A 24,373-nucleotide genomic window follows, 5' to 3' on the forward strand; every position below is an offset into this window, starting at 1 on the left:
GTTCTCATAAATGCAAAGACTGTTAGAGACAGATGTACTGGAGCTGAGTACAAAAAGATCTAGAAGTGATAAAAAGTTGGTTAAATGCCAAGTTGATTTAAATTGTACCCTTGTATTCTTAGGAAATAAGAAAAGAAAAAAATTCTCATTGAATATATTTAAAACTTATTTGAAATGTAAGCAATCAAGATGAGAAATTAAAATACATAATTCTTTAAGAAAAATTAAGGAACTATTCAAGAAACTAGGTACTGAAAACTCTAAACTTTGTCATAGAAAGTTAATTATAAAAGGCTACATTAAAGACCTTTTAGATATAATTTAGAAATATGAGATTTACATCTCATTTATAAGAAGATGATACATTTTCCTATTAATTTGTTGAAAATACTTGGCTATAAAAAGTCTGAATATTCTGTCCATTCTAATGATTATAATTGCTTTAATGACAATAATCACTGAGGGAAGATGATTAAAATAGAAAAAAATGGCCATAGAGTAGGGTTAAATATATATTTGGTATCTGGGTTCTTAGGTATTTTTCAAAATAATTTTTATAATGGTATAATTTAAAAAGGTTTGACTCAAACTGCTAAACAAAACATTTCAAACAAACTGCTTTGAATAATTTCAATTATAAAAAAATTTTTTTTACTTTCTGAAGTGAGAATTACTATACTTTGAGATTCCAGTAAATTTCACATCAGTGGCAAAGTACTGCCAAAATTACTTCTGACATCATTTACTACTTAGTGCTATTCTTGAGCCCGAGCCTGAGAAACATTTTCAGATTCTGTGTGCTGTATCCTGAGAGAATTTGATGCAAAGAGGCCACTGCAAGAGTTACATGTCTGTTCTGCTTGGCCTTTAAAAGAAGGGGAGAGGGCAAGGCTGGTCTTGAGCATATTACTTCCACCTCCCTTTTGCCCCTGCTTCAGCTCCAGGGGAGCTGGAAATGCACAGGAAGAATCAGAAGACCTGGGTCGAGTCCCGGCTCTGCCACTTACTACCTAAGTGACTTTGGGTAAGTTACTTAATATCTCTGGGTCTCAGTTTCAGTACAGGGTTGTCGTGAGGATTAAGTAATACGATCAATGGAAATGTGCTTTGTAAACTCCCAAGGTATATAGAAACATACATTTCTATCATTGTAACCTTGGCCTTCTTCCCTGTTGTTCCATAGTATAGTGTCCTCAGCTATGTTATTTTTAAAGCAACCCAAAATGACTTAATTCCTTTTGCTTCTCCCTATGTCCTCTCCATGTTGGAATTCTTATTCCTATCTTCTGCATGCTTCAGAGTTAAATATTCTAAGAATACAAAACCAGTCTAGTTAAATTAATTTCACCATGAAGTGTAGATGACTGTTACCGCTTCTTACCTTTCACACTCCTACCTTTCTCCTTTATTCTTCTCAGAATTATGTGCTTAGAAACGTGAAGAATCTACTGCATGAATATTCAGACAGTGTTGGGGAGCAATGTTTTGGCAGAGGGAAATCCTATTACCTTAAATCCTATGACCATGAATTAGTAAGGTTGACTGGGAAAATGGGAATATGATTGTGCCTCTAGTCCTTTCTCTGCGGGAAAAGAGATGCAAGGAGTTTGGGATTTAAAAGCTCTTGAGAAGTCTCACTGAAAACCTAGACTTGAGGTGTAATCATAGTTGGGAAAAGGGATTGAATGACCATAACTCTCAAAGAGTTATATCTGACTGGGCCTCATCTTTGCTTCTCAGTAAAGTAAGTTCTAGCCCACCCTCAGCCAAACTATGCTCATAATGCCTAGGATCTTTTCTGGGTGCTCGGTGTATAGAGGCTATGTGGAGCTAAGGAAGGAAAGAGAACTTGCCTTCTGGATCACATCTGGTTCCAGATCAAGGGATCTTTATGAGGGCGTAAAAGAGCTTAAATCTCTACCTGGTCCAGCCCTCCCCGTAATCTAAGAATGCTTGATCTGGCTATGTGTAAATAATAACAATAATAGCCACTTGCCGTGAACTGCTTGCCATTAATGCCTAATTATCATGGATCACAATAACAGTTAATCATGCCATGATTAGATTAACTTTCTTAAAGATTTTATTTATTTTCTTTTGTTTTTACAGCCTTGACCTTTTGACTTATGCTCAATATGGTTTCTTGCTGAAGTAGCAGTGTCATCTTTCATAACTAAGAATTAGAAATATTGAACTCTAGGAGTATTCAAATGCAATTGAAACAATTACATGCAGGGTTAAATGTATGAGTTGGTGGGGAAAAATTAGGTAAAGCTCATGCTGGCAAGGATGCAGTGATGTGAATACTCTTAAACATGGCCAACGGCAGTGTAAATTGATGTAATCCTTCTGATTTTTTCCAAGCCTAAAGAGTGTTTAAAACCAATAATCCCACAGTTGTTAATCTCTCCTAGGGAAAGAGCAAAGGAAATAAGCTAATTGCTGAGAGATGATCATTGCAGCATTGTGATAAAAACTAGAAGTTACCTAAATGCCTAACAATAATAAGGGAATGGTAAAATAAGTGATCTTCCAACTAATGGATGAAATATGATAGAGCTGTCATAAAAGATCATTATGAAGTCTGTAATGTCATGGGAAATATTTATGATGAGTGAATAAAGCCAATTTATAGATTTGGATGAGAATACATTCAAGGTAATGGCTTAGTGTAGTAGAATTATGTGTGTCTACATACACTTTTTTCAATTTTATAAACTTTCTGTCATTTTGTATTATGATTTTTTATTTGAAAAAGGAAAAGCAAGCAAAATAAAATTAGCAGGAAGGAAGTTGATCATAATTAGGGAATTTTAGTCTTAAAAATCCCTAAAATTTGCAAAAAGGATCTGAAAATATGAGAGTTTAAAAAAGTATGAGAAACAAAACATCACCTTTTAATTTTTAATTTTGCCTTTGCCTTCAGTGAGGTTAATGGCAATGCAGTTATGGTTTTTTCATGATAAAATACCATGGTCTTTAAACTTGTTCCTGTCTGTAATTAGTAAATGAAAACAACTGAACAAATAGAGTTACTTCTGCAAAGTCTTATCACCTATTTTCATTCTGTCCATACAGCCTACTCCCCAATTCCTTGCAAAATTCTCCCTTAATTATACTGTTCCCAAGATGCTTACACACCTTCAGAATTCAGGCTCTCCCAAGTGCTTTCAAATACAGAGCAAAATACATTTCTCCTATGAAATGTTTCTTTAATCTGTACTTACCTACCATTCATAATTTTAGGAATATGTTACTATGTAGTTATAATATTTTGTTTGACTCTTTGTCCCTGGTTAGCATTTGATATGTTATTAAAATATTAAGTAAAAAGTGAAGTTTTTATTTTGAGGTTTTCTTATAATTTCAAATATGTATCAGTCTATTCCACCAGCCTGTTTCTTGAGCACTTGTTATGTGGCTTTACCTCTCCACCCAGAACAGTGGTGAGCACATTTCCGTAGAATGATTATGTGCTAGACAGTGGAAACACACAGATGAGCAGTCTCTGCCCTCAAGGAGTCACAGACTAGCAGAGGAGCCCAGCAAGTAAGCCAACACCTGTTCATCCTGAGCAGAGCACAGAATACCTAACTGAGTCAGGAACCAATTCATGGAAGAATCAAGGCCTTCCCTGACTATTCCTGTTATAAAAACAGCAGTGTGCCATCACACAAATTCTCTTTCCCCTTTGCCCTGCTTTATTTTCTGCACATCTTGGTCCTGCCTCCAACCCCCGAAGTGAAGTCAGTGTGAGAACACTTTGTCTCAGCTAATTCTTCAGCATTCAGAACAGTACCTGAAACATAAGGGGCTCTCAATAAATATTTGTTAACTCTGGATGAATGAAGTTTGATGTGAATCTCGAAAGTCGTGAGAGGAACTTAGAACTTAGTTTGGGAAAAAAAGGGAGGAAAGTAAGAAAACAGAGTAACCAGGGAAATTCTAGAGGGCATGGTAGGGTGAGGTATGTTGGCAACAGTACAGGTGGGTGTAGTAAATGTCAGTAGACGAGGCTGCCAAGGCAGGTGGGGTCAAAGCGTGAAGAGTAAGGTGGGTTATGGTGAGGAGTTTGAATTTTATCCCTCAGAATAGGAACTATGGAAGGATTTTAGGCAGGAGAGTGTCATATACATTTCTCCTATGAAATGTTTCTTTAATCTGTACTTACCTACCATTCATGTGATCTTTGATTTAACAGATTGTTGCCTGGTATGGAAAATGGGTTTCAGTGAAAGCAGAGAGCCTGGAGACCAGTGATTGCAATAGTTAAGGCAAGAGGTGAGACCCTGGAGTTATCAAAATTTAGGCAAAATTAAAGAGTATGGGTAAGACTGCCTAGAGAAAGTGTGCAAAGAGAAAAACAAGGACTGGAGTCAGACTTCTGGGGAATTCGTTAAGGGGTGGGGAGAGGCATTAGGAAAGTCTGGCCAGGGAGGACAGGGGTTTGGCCAACAGGAATGACTGCTGAATCCATAAAATATAATGCTGGAAACATCAAGGAAGATAAGAACTAAAAAGTACCTAGTGGATTTGGCAATCGATAGGTGACTGGTAACTGTAGAATGCATTTCCAGTGGAATTGGTGCAGGAGGATCGCAACTTAGCGTTTCTTGAGAATGGGCAAAAAGAAAATGAAGTGTAGGCTACTTTTAAGACCTTGGTTGTGAAGATAAAGAGCATAGAGGATGAGAATAAAGAGTAAAGGAGCTCAAGGGAAATGCCCAAGCGTGTTTACATCAAAGGCACAGTGAAGCAAAGAAGGAAGGAGAAGTTGTAAAAATGGGAATAAAGATTTTTAAGATCCCAGGCCATGGTAAGAAAGTGGGGCACAATAACGTGATTTCGCGTATGTTGAGGAACACTAGAGAAAGGAGGAGAAAGAAGTAAATAAAGATGTGGGCAAGGTTAAGTTGTTGGGTTTCAGGGAAGGAAGCTGAATAACTGTAATGAACTCTCTTCTCTATGAAGTAAAATCAGGTCATCAGTTGAAAGTAATGAGATCAAGAAGAGGCGATGAATTTTGAAGAGCGAGGTAAAGATTCAGAGACTGCCCAGGAATATGACAGAGGGAGTTAACCAAGAATGTATTTTCACAGCAGAAGTTTTCAACCCTTAGTAAAAGTCATGTGTAAAGCCTACTGTGACAGTTCATTCTCAGTTTCTAGTCTTTTAGTACAAGAAAAGTATAAGTGGATATACAAATGAGAAGAACTTTCCATGTTTATTAAACAGAAACTAACAGTTAACTCCTAGCCAATTTTCGCTAGAGGTTTTTACTAGGAACCTGATATTTGAAAGTCTGCACAAACATAATGACTATATTATTGCTCTATGACCTCAGCAAAGTTTAGTATTGGAAAATGCCCTGTGAAGGTGGATTTAAGCATACCATTAACATTAATACAATCCTAGGAATGTTAACAAAGTTTCAGGGCTTCTTTTTTTTTTTAATTTTTTTAATCTTTATTTATTTTTTATTTTTGAGAGACAGAGAGAGACAGAGAGAGACAGAGTATGGGTGGGGGAGGGGCAGAGAAAGAGAGAAAGACACAGAATCTGAAGAGGCTCCAGGCTCTGAGCCATCAGCACAGAGCCCAATGCGGGGCTCGAACTCACAAGCCGTGAGATCATGACCTGAGCCGAAGTCGGACGCTCAACTGACTGAGCCACCCAAGTGCCCCAAAGTTTCAGGGCTTCTTGAGCTCATCTTGATGCCAGGCAGTGATATATAAAATAGATAAAAATGTTAATTAGGTACTTGAACATTCTAAGACACAGTGTGTGTGTGTGTGTGTGTGTGTGTGTGTGTGTGTGTGTGTACACATGGGAGCACACGAAAGATATTAGTGTTTTAAAAGCTGTGATAGTTACTACATTGTTCATTTAGAGAACAAAATAAGGTAAGAAAATTTTTTAAAAACTGCTGTTTAATCTGGTGAGACCTCATCTGTCTATTGACCTGTCCACCTGTTACTGACTGATTCATGGAGAAAGATTTTCCTTACATGGACATGGTTTTAAATAAGGAATTTTTGTTAATGTTCATCACGGTTTTTGCATGACAGTTGTAAAGAGTTGACACTTACTAGCTATGGAAGTATAAAACAGAATCCAAATAAGAAACTAAGTAATCCTGTTAAGAACATATACTCTTCACAGTTTTGGAGTTAATTTATAAACTACCATGGGATACTCTTGTTCTGTCACCAAAGGGGATGGCTCATCATGGACATACCACACCACAAAATTGATAGAGTTTCTAAAAAGAGCCTAAATAACTTATAGTCTCTCGCTAAGACCAGAGAGAGCTTAGAAAAATAGTCTGTCTCAAGTTTATGCTGCTGAATGTGATAAACACTCAAACAGAGAAGCATAATACTACTACTACGTGAGGCATCAAATTCTGAAATTAAGGAACATCCCTTATTTAAAAAAAATTAAAGTTCTTAGGTAAAGTTAAGACCTTGATAATTAAGTATACAACAGAATTATTTGTGTTAATCCAAGCCCCTGAGGATAAATATCTTGGAACATGTAATAGTTTGTATTGGTACACTTTACTGCTTTATTATATTCTCCTTCTCATAGTCATGTTCTCGGGAGTGCTAATGCTCCCGTCTGTAGATACCTAGGTGGGGAACATTAACTTGGATGAATTTTATAAAGACAATTTCTATATTTGGTAGGCTGATAGGATTTGCCCTGGTAAAGAAGTTTGCCTCTGGGTTCCTTTCTTCACTGGAAGAAAAATGAGTATGTTGCTAATTGACCAGATTCTCAGCCTCTCTTTTATATTTGACATTGGTTATTAACACCGATAATTGTAAGAATCACTTTGGAAATGTAAAGTGCCACCTGGAGGCTCATTTAGCATTGCGTGTTAGGTTTTTAACTTCTATAATTCACTAAGATAATATAGTCAAATTGCTTGACTCGAACCACTGAAAGAAAAACTGTTTATGTTTTATGTGGCATTATAAAGAATAGAACTTTACATTTGTGAAGCATTAATAATAGCACACTTTATCGAACACTTAATTTTGTACCAGACATGATTCTAAGCTCTTTATTTACTTTAATTCATGTAAAGTATAGTTGCTGCTTATGAAGAGTGTAACCACCTCACTGTCTTTTGTTCTCTCAATTGAGTCCTTCAGAGTAGATAGCATTATGGATAATTGGTGCTTTACAGGAGGAACTGTGGCACCTAAGTGTTATTATATCTACTTTATTTTATTAATTTCACGATGTGCTTAAAATGCAACTTAGATGGAAAGCACCTGATTTTTATCTTTTTGTATAAACTTCGAAGAGTTTAACATGAACAATCTAATTCTCTTGTTCAGCCTCTGCATCCACTGGGATGTGTGAAAAGAGCAGCATAACCTGGGCAAGATATATCCTCTTTTTTAGCCTGAGGTTTGTTTTCTCTTCTGAAAAATAGCAATAAAAATATGCAATTTGATAGGGTTGTTGTAAGGATCATAGTAGCTGTTCAATAAGCGTTTTGTTCAGTCATTGAATGATTGAAACGCCTCACACATAGGTTTTTAATTACTGTTGGTTCCATTTCTTTAGTTTTCTTTCTAGGCTGTGGAAAGAGCAGCTTTCCTTCACTGCCCATCTCTTTAAAGTGACGTTTGTTGATCCTGGATTGCAACATCAGCAGCTACTAATTGGAACTTTCAAATCAGGAGTTGGGTGTCCATCCCAAATTATCCCTCTTCAAAGGAAAACCAGACTGCTTCCCTGTCCCATCTTTTTCTTCAAATGAATTCCTTTTTCTTTTATACTTCTTTTTAAAATGTTCTTTTCTATTAGGATGTTACTAGTATAATGAACTTCTGTATTAGGACTTTTAAAATGCAATCCTAATATAAAAATCCACAAATCTTTTAAAAGTAAACTAGTTTTTCCCACAAACTAAAAGAACTGTGTTCTTTTAAGCTAATAGTATTGCCTGCAAAGCTATAAAATTTCCATCATTTTCCTAATGCAAAACCATTTTCCTTCACACTTTTGAAGTCCTATGTTTGCAACAGCCTTCATAAATTGGCGACCCCTATCCTGACTCTGACACAAACCTGCTCAGCCCATCCTGCTGTCGGTGTACCTGCTGCTTGCCATTGACAGGATTCTTGTCAAAACCGGGGATTGCATAAATTAGTGTTTAACCCTGGACAGGCTTTTTCTCATTTCAGTTCAGCTTTTAAAAGACTGTCGTGTCCTTATTCATATGTAATGAAAGTGAAATTTGACTACCATCATACACTTTATACTTTCAGAGTTTGTAAACTCTGAAGAGCATCATAAACATTCCTAGTCTTACTGATTTTTTTTTTTGTTAAGCCTTAATTAGTAATCCTCAGTTTTACAAATTCCTGTACAAAAATGACATCATCACTAATTGTCTACTGGCCTTTCCTTCTAGTCCAGAGGACCTACTTGCCTTACTTTTTACTTTAATAAGCAGCTTACATCATGTGTGTGTGGTGGGGGGGCGGGGGTGGTGGTGGGAGAGAGAAGAGAGGAGTATTAAGTTGTGTAAAGGAATATACGTTAAATAATCTTACGGATGAATTTAGAATTATTAAAAAGTGGATTGTTTTACCTTGATTCTTTTCAGAAGGGCACATATTAAGTGTTTGAAAAACCTAAGAAAATCTTTTGACTCCGTAATACTTCCTAACTTGTCCTTGGTGTCATTGTTCCACTGTGACTCTATGGACAAGGAGAAATAGCTTCATTCTCGAACAAGGAGAACAAAACACATATTTAATAAGAACAAATATGTATTATGTTCTTCTTTTGTACAAGATGATGAGCAAATTACCCTCAAGAGTATACTATCAGTTCTCCCAGCCTGTGTTGAACATCTAAAACAGAGTTCCTGAATTTCAGTAAACTGGAAATAGTATTATTACAGGAAAATATAATATGTTTAATAGCCTTGATTAAATCAGGTGATATATGCTGTCTAATTTTCCTTTACCTGAGTTGACAGAGATAAGTTTCTCTCCCTTATTATTCTTAGAGAAAATCTTTGTGATACCTTTCTCTTTCTTCAACTATCTAACCGTCAAAAATGATTGAGAAGGTCTCCTAAACTTGGAAAGAGAATGATTTTTTTTTAAAAGCTAATTCCTCATATACTGAACATTTTGAAATCTCAATGGGAGGAAAAGAAATCCATAAATTTAAGCATACTGAAATCCACAAATTTAAGCATAGTTAACACCAAGATGAAATGTTATTTCTCTACTAACTTAGGGAAAACGGAATAAATAGTTGAGAACGTGAAGGTTAGAGTCCTTACGTTCAAGACTTCACTATAATTGGAACACTCATACACCAGACCACCATGTATAACTCTTGAACTGCATTAACCAATTTAATATCTTCAGGAACCCTATGAAATAATTATTAGCATTCCCATTTTACATACACGGGAAACTACAAATACGGGTTCAGAGTCATGAAGTAACTTGCCTAAAATCTTTGAGCTAGTAAGTTACAAAGCTGATATTCAAGTTTTGGATTCACTGACACCATCACACATGATCCTACGTTTTACCTGTAAATGAACGTAGATGGTACCAAACTATTTGAGGATTTTTGTGGGAGTTTAATGAAATAGTATATATAAAAATATTCAGCATTGTAAGTAAATGTGTACTTCAATATGTGATACATTGTTTTGATTAAGGTATCTTTCAAACAGTTTATTCAACCTTAATTCTCATGAATTTAGAGAATTTTGAATGGAAAAGTGAAGACATATGTGGGTAGAAGTATCAGCTGGAAAGTATCTTACATAGGGCAGAAAAAAAATCAACTTGTTCCTTTCACTTACTATTGTGTTGCTAAGAGAATTTAATCTCAAACCGAGACTCTCTTTTTATCCTCTAAATTTCCCTGGAATCTAGTTTTAGGATTATACTACATTTTAGCCATCTGTTTAGGTCTTACCCTTTTAGATAGTAGTCCTAATTTTCACTATTCGAAAGAAAGAGAGAGGAAGGAAGGAAGGAAGGAAGGAAAGAAAGAAGGATCACCAAATCACCATTTGTCGGAAAAACTGACTTAATATTATATATTCAGAATACACCAATGATAATACTGTGCCAAAATAATATCTTTCATTAGTGTATGGATTTCAATTGCGATGAAATTTAAGACCTTAGATTGGGGAAATAATTATTTTCAAATACAGAATGATATAGACCTACGAGTAGGTTATAGGGACTCTGCTTGATGACAAGTACAATATGAACAAGTAGTGATTGAGCAGCTGCTGAAAACATTAAAGCAAGGCTAGATTGCACTAATAGATTTATATAGAGTTTGTTCACTATGGGAAATAATAGTATTATGTTCCAAGCAGACTTTACATGGAATATTATCTGAAAACTAGGTTCTAAAGAATAGTAACTATTAAAGTGAAATAAAAGAAAAGACATTGAAGATGTTGGAAGATTCTAGAAATAATAGTATTTGACAAGTGATTCCAAGAGCTGAGTCTTTCCTTCTAGAAAGTAGAAGACTGAAGAGAGATATAATACTTGTTTTAAAATAGCTTAAAATCTTTCATATGGCAAAGGAAACAGACTCAACTAGAAATGTAGGTGGGACTTCTAGAAATGCAGATTTGTACTTTGTTGTGCAGAACAGAGAGCCTAAAAGAGCCTGAGTACCCCTCACCAGAGTTACCTGAAGGTGGTAGGTGGATCTTGTACTGAGATCAGATCACTGACTCCTGTAGTCCTTCTACAGGACTTTGTTAACTGGCCTGTTAACGGATAAGGGTTTCTAAACATCTGTTATTATGGTTCACTAAAGAGAAATATTTTCAGTTCATTATGCAGACTTTGTTAGTATGGGTTTTTAGGTATGAATGGGATTTAAATGTATAATGATGTTTGTCACATTGGGCCGCTATCTGCTTGAAGATTTAAGTGTTTAACTTTTTTCCTGTCAGTCTTCCTTTATGTTCATTAGGGGGTGAACACATCAGCAATGATTTCATTTCTTTGTTATTAGGCATGGTGACTTTTTTCTTATAGTTAAATAAAGCATGTCAAGTCACGTGTCCCCTCCCTCCTCCAAACTTCCATACTTTTTAATGGCAAAGATCTGGCCTATATTTCCTCAATTTGACATGGAGATTTTTTTTTTCTATTTCTGTTTCCTAAATCTGTATTACACGTCACTGTAGCATACCATAAGTGTTTGTCTCAGGTGGTCAGTTACATAATATGCATCGGGCTGACTTTTAGAGTAAGAAGTGCTCTGGCATTATGGTGCAGAAATCATTACTTTCAGAGAAAGAATTGGTTAACCCATCTTAAATTGTGTTATATTAGCCTGCCCATTTAAGATGTAAAAATGATATAAATTATGAGAGCGAAATGATTAACCACTTGTGATTAGTGCTCATATGTCTTGACCATAAGATATTCTAAAACATTGGTTGCTTTTGCATAAATAATTTGTAGGCATTGACCTAAAAACAGATCAACATAGATAGGCATTGTCTATTATGAATTTACATGGCTGTACAACTTTTTAAATAGTGTTTCTAACTGGTTCCTTTTTATAGCATTTACCAAAATTTAAAGGGTATGATCTAAAGGCAAGATATTCAAAGAGACTGATCACATCAACTTATTTTTGGCTTCCTCTTAAAATGTTCAGATTTTATGCAAATCGTGTCTATAACTTTTGACTGATTTTCAAGAGTGCTTCTTTGCCAGTTTCCTCCCCTTTTTTGTTCTATTTTCCTTTTTTCTCTATAATAAATTAAAAAAAAATACCTCCCAAAGAAACAAAACCAGTGGTAACAATAGAATTAAACTATTAACAATTAAACAAACTATTCGTTTTAATGTGTAGATCATTTTTTTTTAATTTCAGTAGATAAAAATGGCAAGTGTGTGGCAAGAATCTTCCTCCTTGCATTGGCTCTTTCATTTTTTTTTTTTCCAGTGACTCTTCCACTTTCCTTATCTGCCCAAAACAACCTGAGGAATAGCAGCAAACTTCCTAAATTTTAGCAAAGTCTGTGAGTCTAGATAGTTTAATTGAAGTGGGCACATATATTGTATTGTCAAAGGGTTACTTACTTCACAACAGTAGAGAACATAGAAGGCTTATTTGATAAACCCTTCCTAAGTATTAAAACGTCATACAGTTCTCCATGTAAACCTATGAGTTCATTATTATTTTCTGTGTGAGAAAACTGAGACCAAGAGAAGTTGAGTAACATGCCTCAAAGTGGTAGAGGCTAAACTGAGACTCAGATCTGACTTAAGAGACTGAGGTCTCAAATACCCATGTCATGAAGTATCTCTCAAGGAAATCTTTGAGTACATCGGCATATCTGGGAGCAGGATATGCTCCGTACCTTGATTTCTGGGCAAGCTTTTGGAATCTTTTTAATCTTAAGCTAAAGCAGCCAATGAGTTTTAGAGAGGTGCACATTTTTATAAAACATATATTCATTCTTTGGACCTCACTGTAGTATTTCAGCAAAGATTATGACCAGTAAATGATGTTTGTGCTAGGACAGAGACCTCGGGACAGAGGCCATCCATTTACTTAAAAGTGATCTTAAGCTAGCTATTAGAAAAAAGTAAGCCAAACTGTCTGAAGCAAGATATGTAAATATGCACTATGTGATGCAATGGAAAAGACTTTGGAGCAGACAGCCCGGAGTCTTATTCAAGCATGGCCACTTAAATAGCTTTGGGTAAATTACTTTGTTTCTTCATCTGTAGAGAGGTGAGATTAGGTAACTCAAAGCACTGTTACAAGGATTAAATGAGATAGAATGCAAAATGCCAGGCACACAATGGAATAAACATCCATTTCCTTTTTCTCTGTTCCAAGTTGTAAATAAACTCAGGTGTGTTTTTGAATGTAGGAGTGTCTGTACTTTCGCAATTTGGTAAGGGTGACATGTTTACTAGTCTCTTTTTCATATCCTCGTAGTTAAAATATGGATGGAACATTTTGAAGTTCAGCTCAATTTCCTTAAGTGCCTAAACTGCCAAAAATGGCTTGTCTACTTTATATTAAAGGGTCGGTGATCTTAATGAAATTAGAGGAGGGACTGTGATGAAGAGTACGGTGTTTGCTTTTACTGTCATTTAAACATCTAGTTTTCTTCTGTGTTAAGTTAGTTGTCTTATGTAGGTTGTGCTCTAGCTGGCAGGGCATGGAGTAAAATCCTTGAACTAAGATTTCTGATAACTTCCTAATATAGCATCATCAACAATTTCAATTTTTGTATAAATCTAAAAAAATATACTCTTTTCTGAAAAGATCAGAACCACAGTGAAATGTCTCATTTTTCTCCTGAAATCCTGTGTGATACAGGAATGAAAGCATTGGGTTCTGTCGGCCATGCATTTTGGAACAGCTGTTTAGTAATTAGATCAGATTGAATCAGATTATTATTATTTTTTTTTTTTTGGTCTTGAATCAGTATTTTTCTTTTCTGCTATAAAATATCTGGTTTAAATAAAATATTCTTGGACGTGGTACGTATTAAAGGGATGATCTTAGATCTGCTCTGAGGGAAGGGGAGACTCTAATTCTAAGTGGTATAATTCTAAAATGGTATCTTCTTTTACCCAAAGTTTCAAACATAGAGAAATTAGTCTATTACAAAATTACTTATTTTGGTTATATATGACACTCTCATATGTTAGTGAAACTTGAGATTTTTTTTTCCTCACCTAGGTGCAGAAGGTTTTATTACCAAATGAGGCATTTAATTCATTGAAGTCAAAAGAAGTGTTTAGATTTTCTCTGTGATAGAAGGCAAAGGCAAAAGGGTTCCGAACTCGGAGTCAGAGGCCTACTTTTTGGTTCCTCTTCTTCCACCAGCTCACTTTCTTTTTTTTTTTTTTTTTTTTACGTTTATTTATTTTTGAGACAGAGAGAGACAGAGCATGAACGGGGGAGGGGCAGAGAGAGAGGGAGACACAGAATCGGAAGCAGGCTCCAGGCTCCGAGCCATCAGCCCAGAGCCTGACGCGGGGCTCAAACTCACGGACCGCGAGATCGTGACCTGAGCTGAAGTCGGACACTCAACCGACTGAGCCACCCAGGCGCCCCACACTTTCTTATATTCATCAAGTCAGTCGACCCAGCTAGTTCCCCGTGTTCAGCAGAGGCTGAACTAGATGGGGCTAGTTTTTGTGCCATAGGGAGTTACAGAGCTTGGAGGGGCTGAGGAAGAGAAAGCCAAGGGGATACTGCTTGCTAACACATGTAAAATACTCACTGTAACCTGGGCCCATCTACTTTAGGGTGAAATTCTATATAAAATTTCATATGAAGCCAGAGTGCCACATTTACCCAAAATATAAACGATAATTCTGATATATATATTTTTTAATGTAATCTGCTCCGTTCGAGTATCTCCGATTCCTCTTCCAATTCTGGCATTCATTATAACTATATTCCTCACCCTCATTCTTTGGGAGCAGAGTGAAAGACAGGACTGTGAGTCAGAAGACTTGTGTTCTAGCTCAGGTTACGGTACTAATTCCTTGAGCAAATAATAGTTTTTAGGTATTTGGATTACTGTTCTTTACAGAAACTTTCTGTTTTATAGAAAACAGTTTGTGGTTCCAGGCTACCACAAGCCTGGTTTGTTTTGTGATACGGCTGTAAATATTCAATTGGAACATATTTCTTAAACAAGAATAATTGGTAAATTAAGTTCAGCGTTGATCATAATACATGATTCTAGTGGGCACAGATGTTATAACCTTCACAGAAAATAAAAAACCAATCCAGCTTTTACTTTCAATTTTAAGTCACTCTAATATACTGGAATGTTAGTTTAATTGATTTAAAATAGGTTACTTAAAAATATTTTAAATTCTTCTTTATATGATTTTTTGTTCTTGTTTTTGAATGGGGCAGAGATACTTTATTTCACCTGTTTGGACTGTAACATAAAATCAAAGGTCAGAGTTTCAGTGGGGATGAAGAGGAAATGTTATAAATATCCAAGGTATAATCAAAATTGAGCACAACCTAAAAATCAATTCAGAAAGCTCCATAAACTTCAAAGTAGCTTTCACACATTAATTCATTCTCCTGGCATCCCAAGGATGAAAGCAGTTTAATTGTCATATTCTAGTTACTGATAACCACAGGAAGAATCTGAATGGATTGAAATGTGCCATTTTATTAATAAGGCATGTCAAGAAACATTTTATCAAATATTAAGGATCCACGACATCATCAGCACTATTCAAGGCACAAAGTATCCCACTGACATGGCCTATTTTACAGCCTATTTTTTTTAATATACTTCATTTTTTTAGAACAGTTTTAGATTCTTCAGAAAGGAAGATACAGAGACTTCCCATATGCTCCCTGCCCCCCACCCCTACACACAGCCTCCCCCATTATCAACATCTCCCACTAGAGTAATGCATTTGCTCAGAGTCCGTGGTTTACATTGGGCTTCATTGTTGGTGTGTACATTCAGTGGGTTTGGACAAATGTATAATAACATGTATCTACCATAATAGTATCATAACACAATGGTTTCACTACCCTAAAAATCCCCTGTGCTCTGCCATTCATCCCTCTGTTCTCCCTTACCCTGGACAACCTCTAATCTTTTCACTGTCTCCATAGTTTTGCCTTTATTACATGATGTTTTGGGAAAGCAAGTTTGTCTTTAACTTTTGTTTAGGTTTTGTATTAAAATGAATTTATATTTCTATAAACTGGCTACAGAAGCTCACCAGGCAGGCAAAAGGTGGCCTGGAAATTCACAGGGTGAGTGACTCATATGTGAATCACTGATAGAGATATGTACTCATTAATATTTCATTATTCAAAGTATCCTAAATTTCAAGGCTTGTTGTTGAGAGTACATGGTGTTCATTTCATATGCTGGATTATGTTTTTGTGACTACTATACAAATTCTGTGAGAAGGAACTGACTAGAAGAAATTTTATTAAATTACACACAAAATACCTATTAAAAGATGTGTGACAGTAGTAATAAGTTTTTCTAAGTTTTTTTATGAAGAGAATTGCCATCCCTGCTCCCCACTCTCACCAACCAAATAATCTCTGATTGTCTCCTCACAGAGTCATGGTTGTGGGAAAATGCCGAAGGAATGGTAATTTAAGAAGATATATGAATATGTCAGTGAAGCAGAGGAAAATGTGGCATTGTTGGCAAATAGAGCCCCCTCCCCCCCGCCCCACAACAAAATTTCCATAGAGATTTGGGTTAGCGTTTCAGCCTTAGAGACAGACAAGAAAGGTGGCAAACCCAAGCTTCCTGAATTTCAGAATTATTTTCCAGGCTGGCACTTAGGAGTAGGAAGTTTCCTCCTCCTCCCTTGGCCTAGCCCAGGGTTTCTCAATTCTGGCACTGATGGCATTAGAACTGGGTAATTCTTTGTTGTGTAGGCTGCCCTGTGCCTTTTAGAATATTTAGCAACATCGTTGGCCTCCACCCGTTAGATGTAGTAACAACTCGCCTACACCTTACCCTCTCACTTTGTAACAACCAGAAATATCTTCAAACCCACTAGATGCCAGTAGCATCCCTCAGTTGTAGCAACCAAAAATGTCTCCAGACAGTGGTTAAGGTCCCCTGGGGGGCAAAAAATCACTTTCAGTTGAGAACCACTGATCCAGCACCTTCCTTAAAATACTCATTTGTATGGTTCACCTTGTTTTTTCATTTTTTTAATTTTTGTTTTGGGGTTTTTTTGGGTTTTTTTGTTTGTTTGTTTTTTGATTTGTTATTTTTGCACTTTACCTTGTAGAACAGAGAACCCTACCTCTATTTAAATGTTGCATACCTTTTACTGAGGTATGATTCAGGTTCCAAGTGACTGATTTCCAATGAGCTTTTGTACCAGGGCTCATTTATAAATGAGGGAAGATGTATTTGTCTGTGTTCTCACTCCAGATACAGTGTATGCTGAAGATCATACTCAAGAAAGATGTGACCTGTCAAACATGTTTCATAGGTGAAGTTGTCATCTCCTTTTTGCACTGGTCCTGGGACTTTTTATTTTCTTCAAACTGTCATTCCGTTCATGCTTGATGACACAGTGATTATTGTATTTTATATCTTCTTAATAAAAGGAGCAATAAACTAGTAAATATTGGCATGAAAAGAGGATGCATTTTGAATCTTAGTTATATAGTATTTTTAAACCAGGTTTAATCTGAAAACATGGTTTAGGGGGGCAAAAATCTGAGTCCCAATAAAATAGTTCTGAATCTCAAAGTTTAGGTGAAGATGACATTGGTCACTTTCATTTTATGAAAGTTATCGCAGAATTTGTAAAGAATCTTGCCTGAGAGTCAGAAACAGAATGGTGCTGGTCTGGACCCTTCCTTGAATAAGCTCTGTGACATGGAAAACTGAGTTCGCTTCTCAGGGTTTAGAGATTCCTTGTCTGTCAGATCTAAGGGGAGGGACAAGACTATATGGCTTTCCAGAACAGTGCCAGCTCAAACATAGTGTCAGATTTTTAAAAATATGTTTTGAACTATCATATTATTTAATTTTTTTGAGTTTTAAATCTATTACAGAGTAGCAAAACCTAAAAGAGGAAGAAAAGTTAGGAGCAAGAACTAGGTATAAATGTCATTCAAGGATGACTCCAAGTAAACTCACCTATTAAGTTTAGCTGTGTATTATATAAAATGGAAAGAGGTATTCCTTCGGTGCTAAAAATGACTAGCTATGGAATATACGAAGTAGTTTCTGTGGGTGACCAGGTTTGCCCTCAAGTACTCTGCAAGAGGAATATTTAAAAGTTAAAAAGGCAAGATTGTGCCTTTGACGATCACTGAAAACCAAGCTGTCAGAATCATTTTTATTTTTTGCTTCTATCTTGCATAAAAAGATGGTGAAGACATCAAATAACGTGAAAGAAATCTCATGGTCGGTCATCTTTATAAAACCATCTAATTGGCTCTGGCTAGTATAGTCTGTGAATCTTTTAAACACAGTAGAGACAGCTTTTCAAATAGCAATGCCATATTATATAGATCCAGCTCCCTCACTCAACAAATGTAGCTTCCTACCTTTAGCAGTGTTTTCTATTGATAAATTATAGATTTTTAGATGTCCTCTCAGCCAGTTCCGCAGTGGGGTGTGGAGAAAAAGCAGCATTCCATTCTAATTCTTGAAATAATTACTTCATCTACTACAGTAACAAATATATGTTCATTCTTCTCAGTTAATATGCAAAGCTTCAAATGTTGCCCTATGTCATAAAATTAAATAGCCTTTTTTCAAGTTTAGCCATAATATTTGACCATCATCATTCAAAACAGTGACCAGAGTAATTAAAAATAATTCTTTCCTTTCCTAAACACTTTGTGATTTTTCTTATTGCATTTAATTGATATTCTAAATTATAGACCTAGTATCTGACACTTCTAACCATTTTGAGATTGATTGTCAATGAAAGGGACACAGGAAAGGAGAGCTAACCTGAAAGTTTGTCTCTAAGAGGCAGTTACTGAGTTATGCCGATACATTGTCGCATTTCTCCATTCTCTTATTTAGGTGATGATGACCCCTTAAGGATGATCATTAATTTTTGGCTATTGGTTTATTTCTTTTTACATGCAGGCTGAGATGTAAACGTTTAAGCAGTTCAGTTGCACTTGAATCAAAACCCAGGTTTGCCTTAGAAGTATTAGGGCAAAGTCACAAAGTTTTCCTGGGCTTCAGTGTCCTTTGTATAAAATGGAAATAATTGTTCTTTAAGAATACCGTGGAGGATGCCTAAGAATAAGAGTTACGTCCGTGCCATATATTAAGTAATCATTTCTAAATGATAGGATTTGATCAAATTATCTTAGCATATTTCTGCTTCTCTCAGGTAAAATTGTAATAGTTGGATCCGTAAAATTTGAAGAATAGAACTCAGTCTCTCATATAACTTCTTATGTTATTAATAGGGTCAAAAGAAAGCAATCTTTTGGGAAAGATGATTCAGAGATAAAGTGAGGAGGAGGAAGATGTGGGATACATTTCCAAAATCATGCAAATTATTATGTTCTGATAATTCAGTTGGAATTTAAACTCTACTTTTGAAATAGATGCTGTTCCTTTCATAAACAAAACTGAGAGCCAATATTTTTCTGTCTTTAAGAGGGAGCATACTTCATAGCTGCATTCATTTAAAAATACTAAAATTACAGGGTGGCAGCACTCAGTAAGAAACCAGTGTGGCTTTGGCTACATTTCTGTTGCTTCTAAGTTCTTTTCAAATATTACAATTAACTGTATTCTTTCTGCTGTTTAATCTGCTTATCCTAATTTTTCCATGCTATTCCTTGAGCTGATAGATGTATCCCCTCAATAAGAAAGAAAATGAGAAGAAAGTAGTTTGTGTCTTACTGTGGTGATTGCTATGTCTTGCATGAAGCTTTCTTTATATGTAAACTGTATTTCCCTCCTCATTCCAATCCATTATTTTTTCCTGTCTCTAGATGTAAGGTTCTTAACGATGTTGGAGATCTCATCAGATGAGGACAGACAGCTGGTGAATGTTCTCTGGCTCTTCACCCCTCTTCCATATCTTACAAAATCCCCTTCCATGACAAATACCTACAAATATTTAGAAGCCCAAATATTCAGGAAAATTTTTATTATAATGCTTGTTTTTCTGTGTTTTCACGCCCTTGTGTCAAGTCATTTGGTGAGATAATCATGCTATTATTATGTGGAAATAGTTTCCTTTTCTGAAATTAAATTTGATTCTAATCTTACCACTGTCAAGTTCATTCTTCTGTTATCAAGGACCAAAAGATTTTTAACAATGTCCCTGCTTTTTTTTTTTTTTTTTTTCCTTTCCCCTTGCCTCCCTCTGTTATAAAAGTTGACAGATGTGAATCCCAAGGCAGCTTAAGAGGGCATATCAAAATCGGCACCATAGAGTTATTAACTTAGGAAACTTGGAGCTATTTTGAACATGTTTAAATCACTATTCTTTGCAAATAGGAGGAAGAAGGCACCTATGACCAAACGCTTGAGTTCCGCAGAGGAGGTGATGGTCAGCCAAGAAGATCCACTAGGCCCACACAGCAGTTTTACCAACCTCCCCGGGCGCGGAACTAATATGAGAAGGTAAACTTGACATTGTGAGGTGGTTTCCATATAAAGAAAGATGCTATTTATGCTAAACGTGTAAGTGCAATTATTGATGTTTTATAACATCATAGAAAAAACTGATATTTCAGACCTTTCAATTATAAAGTATGTAAGATTATACCATAGTCACAAGCTACTTTTGCACCAAATCTTTCCTCACACGTATAACCCCTAACCCCCTCTTTTCTCTATACTTACTCTCTTCTGTCGGAGGTGATGCCAATCAGTAAAATGTCAGTAAGTTTGAAAGCAGGAAGAAAATAAAAGGAAAACAAAGGACCAGATAACCACCAACTTGGATAATTGAGGTTTTTTATTATTTAACTAATTTCAGTCCTTTTTAAAAAAGAGGAAATGTTTCATTGTATATCTTCAGAAATTGGATGAAGGTAACATGATTGCTTACTGAGACGTGATGTGGCGGCTGTGTGCTATTGATCCAGAAACTTTCATCTTAGAGTTTCAGAGAGTTGCTATCTGAAAATCATCTTCAATAGGAAGGATGAGAAATATAACAGAAAAGTCAGGAAATTATGGGAGCAATCGAAGGCATCTCATTTTGATCAACAAAGACCTTAGTTTTTAATGTGTTATTAGAAGGTGATACTTTTGCTGTCTTTGGTAACATCTCTGTTTTTTCATTATGCCAGGATTTTTGAATATATTCAGAGTTTTCCCATTACAGCTTTTGTTATATATCACTGTAAAGACTATGAGACTATTTTAGACTTAACTTTATCTTTTTCTCAGTCTCTTCTTCTCAGTAACAAGACCATTGAGAATTTAAAGAAATTGTTCTCCATTTCTCATTTCAGCTATTCATTTTGTTGAGGTTGTTATCCACATTGTATTTCCCCCCCCTCCTAAGTGACTCTCAATTTTTCAAACCAGCTGTGACTTTTTAGCACTTGAAATTGCAGCTAGTCTGAATTGAGATGTGCTGTAAATGAAAAATGCACATCAAATTTTAAAGACTTAGTTTAAAAAAGTAAAAGATTGGTAATTTGCAGTATTTATGTATTGAAATGAGAGTATTTTTGATAGATTGGATTAAATCAAATATGTCATTAACTTTACTTCCCCCTATTTGTGCTTTTTTTAATGAGACTAGAGGGAAATTTGAAATTACATGTGTGTCTCACATCGTGCCTGTGCTGGGCAGCACTGTCCCGGAGTCTTAGATCCCCTTCAGCTCTTCCAGAGCTCCTTCTCTGGTTACAAATTAGTTCTGTCATCCTAAGTGAAGGAACGTTTTCTTCTGTTTTCTGGTCCTTAGCCCCTTGTGCAGTAGTCTGCCTGGAGTGGAAGTCTGGTGCTACCTGACTTCTGATTTACCTGAGCAGGCCAGAGTACCAACTTTTTCTCTTATCACGGGCTTTTCTTTGTGCTTAATACAAGGCCATCGAGTAAACAGACGTGACCTACCATCCATAGTTATCACAGAAGGACTGATTCTCGACTTTGGGCATTTTTCTATAGCGAGAACTGACCAAAGCAGAGTCAAAGTATAGATAATGACTTCCGCAGCTTCACACCGTACAAGATTGAACATCCACTTTTGACATAAGTTCAGTTGCTTACAATGAAGTCACATGTAAGGTGAATGAAAACTGAGAATTCCCTCATAGCTTTCTGAGGGCTTCGCATTGTTTAAACCAAGTGGGTTTAAAACCAAGTGGGACGCCCAGGTGGCTCGGTCAGTTAAGCCCCTGACTTGGGCCCAGGCCATGATCCCACAGTTTGTGGGTTCACGTCCGCATCGGGCTCTGTGCAGACAGCTCAGAGCCTGGAGCCTGCTTCGGATTCTGTGTCTCCCTCTCTCTGCCCCTCCCCCACTTGCAGTCTGTGTCTCTCTCTCTCTCTCAAAAATGAATAAAACGTTCAGAATATTTTTTTTAGTAAATAAAATAAAGCCGAAGGTTCTCAACTTCCTGATTGCTCTAGGGTAGTGGTTCCCTAGCAGCGGATGCAGGACTGGGACTCCTCAAGGGTGTCCTGAGGCCGCAGAATAGAAGGGGGGTAGGGCCTGGCAGGGCTACCAGTGGAAAGGAGGAAAGGAGATGGTGAGAGTGAGTAAGGCTGCAGCCAGAAGCCTGGAACAACATCCTCTTGGCCCTTCTTTAGTTTCTTTCATATGTTTTCTAGGTTAGGCTTCCATGGAAAACTACCTCTGAAAAAGAACATACTGCCTAAATCAGGAACCATAGCCCCACAGTAATTGTGGCTCATTGATACCAAACAGTACAATGCAGACTGTTCCCAATCAGCTGAAACATCACAGTGTTAGTGGTTTTCTGCTCCCTGGCTTAAAATGCCCATTTTTCCCAGATGCTTGCTTTGGATTGTACTGTTGATGTGGGAAATGTGTGACACAGAGATTCTGGATTCCTGACATCAGTGAGAATAACTTTGCTGGTGGGGGGCAGTTTCATGATAGCATCACTAAAAAAAACCTCTCACTACAAAATTTACTCCAAAAAATAAATAGTCAAGACACGTGATCTTGGTTGAAACAATTATTATTTTTTTATTTGAGTTCAAACATGGAAAGATTATGAAGTAGAATTATCTTTTTGATATACTGTCTGTGAATGGGAGGTTCAACAATAGTAAGAATTATACTTTTTGTTCTTGTCACGCAACCCAGTATATTATTTTCTTCTTGAGAGGAAAGGTATTTTTATTTCCTCATTCCTGGTTTCCATTAACCTAAGCATTTAAAAAGAAGATATGCATTGTAGCTGGCCATTTGACTTCCAGCAGATATAAGTATGAATTCTAATATGTGCTGAAATTTTTCTCAGATTTTGTTATCTAAAATTATTCAAGATAGTAAGAAACACTTCAGGCACTTTCTACTGTCACTTTTAAAAAATCTATAATTTCATAGTAATACTTTTTTTTAATGTTTCAGGTACTTTGTTAGGTGATGAATGACACATAGTAGCTGTTCAGTAAGTGTTTATTAAATAAGTGTATTTTGATAAAGTTTTTGGTAAGATTTTGTAAATTACATAATTTACACATTCTTTGGTTGTCCTGGAGAGTTTTTCCTATAAGCCCTCTCTCCCACCACCACCACCTCGTCACCTGCACATACACTTCCCCTAGAGGTGCAGAGGGAGTTGGATTCAACTTGGTCTTGGTCCCAAACACACCGTCAGTGACTCGCAAAAGCAGGAGCTCCCTGGGGGTCTGGGCAAGGTGGGAGAAGGAGGTCTCAGGGAGCAACGTGGGCAGATAGGCCCAAGTCTGAGACAACGTGGTGGAGAGTCAGATCTGGGCCTTGAGGGGGGAGAGGGCCCAAACACCAAACTTCTCGTTCCTGGACTTGTTATAATTGTCACAGACAACTCAGAAATATGAGTAGCTATGGATGGAGAAATTATACCCAATTCTTTTATCAGTGAAACCGACCATAACTGTGTGCATCTGAAGAGGTTTCTGATGTGACTGGAGTCCTGGGAACTAGGTACCAATTAGCAGGGGCAGGAGAATGCTCAGAAATAGTTTGAAGCTTCATTTTTTTTCTTGGTCGGGGAGAGCCCTCTGAAGACACTCTGAAGGCCGAGGAGGACTGAAGGGGGAGAGGCAGAGTTCACAGGAAGTGGCTCCAGTGGCAAGAGTAGAACGTGTGAACCCAAACAGTGCATGTTAAACGTATGGATTGGTGGTGACTCAAGAATGTAGCTTTAGACGCATTAAGAGTTTGATGTGTGTGGTGATAATGAACTTCTGAATAAGAGTAATGTGATGAAAATTAAGCTTAGGAAATATTGCTGTTGGATATGGGGTGCGTTACAGCCCTATAACCCATGGGAAAGACTGTAAGAAGCTATCGCAGCATTCCAGTAGAAGAGTGCACATCCCGTTGTGAAAAGAGAGGAGTGGCAGACCTGGGTGGGAAGACTTTGTAAGACACATCAGCATGAAGTCCCCCTACCCACCACCAGGCCACCAAGGCTAATGCTCGGCGCAGGAAGCCGCTTAATAAACGTTGACTCACGTTGAGTATTCACTTCCAGTTTCTTATTTGTGTGACGAAAGAATGGTCTTCAGGCTTTCACGTATCAGCCAGAAACCACAAACCCAAGAGCCATGCATAGACTTATTACCTAAATGCTGTGACTTAGTTTTTTCCGAAATCCAGGTTTAGCTTTCAGCTGGTAAAAGATACATTTTTAAACGTCAATTTTTTTT

The 24,373-nt window shown here is 36.7% G+C and overlaps 1 protein-coding gene across 9 annotated transcripts in view; it reads left to right on the top strand.

Annotated features, from left to right (window-relative positions):
• Positions 1–24,373, top strand: part of TDRD3 (tudor domain containing 3) — a 158,841-nt gene that overhangs the window by 133,401 nt on the left and 1,067 nt on the right. For 4 of the 9 annotated variants that reach the window (XM_042927458.1, XM_042927472.1, XM_042927480.1 and 1 more), the window contains 2 exons: positions 939–1,024; positions 20,024–20,149. In XM_042927458.1, the coding sequence (XP_042783392.1) occupies positions 939–1,024; positions 20,024–20,149 (212 nt within the window). Of the gene's footprint in view, positions 1–938; positions 1,025–4,201; positions 4,251–20,023; positions 20,150–23,087; positions 23,128–24,373 lie in introns of those variants that run through there. The other 5 variants (XM_042927496.1, XM_042927512.1, XM_042927466.1 and 2 more) reach the window with 4 other exon arrangements.

Source organism: Panthera leo, chromosome A1, assembly GCF_018350215.1.
Source record: "Panthera leo isolate Ple1 chromosome A1, P.leo_Ple1_pat1.1, whole genome shotgun sequence".
NCBI classification, from domain to species: Eukaryota; Metazoa; Chordata; class Mammalia; order Carnivora; family Felidae; genus Panthera; species Panthera leo.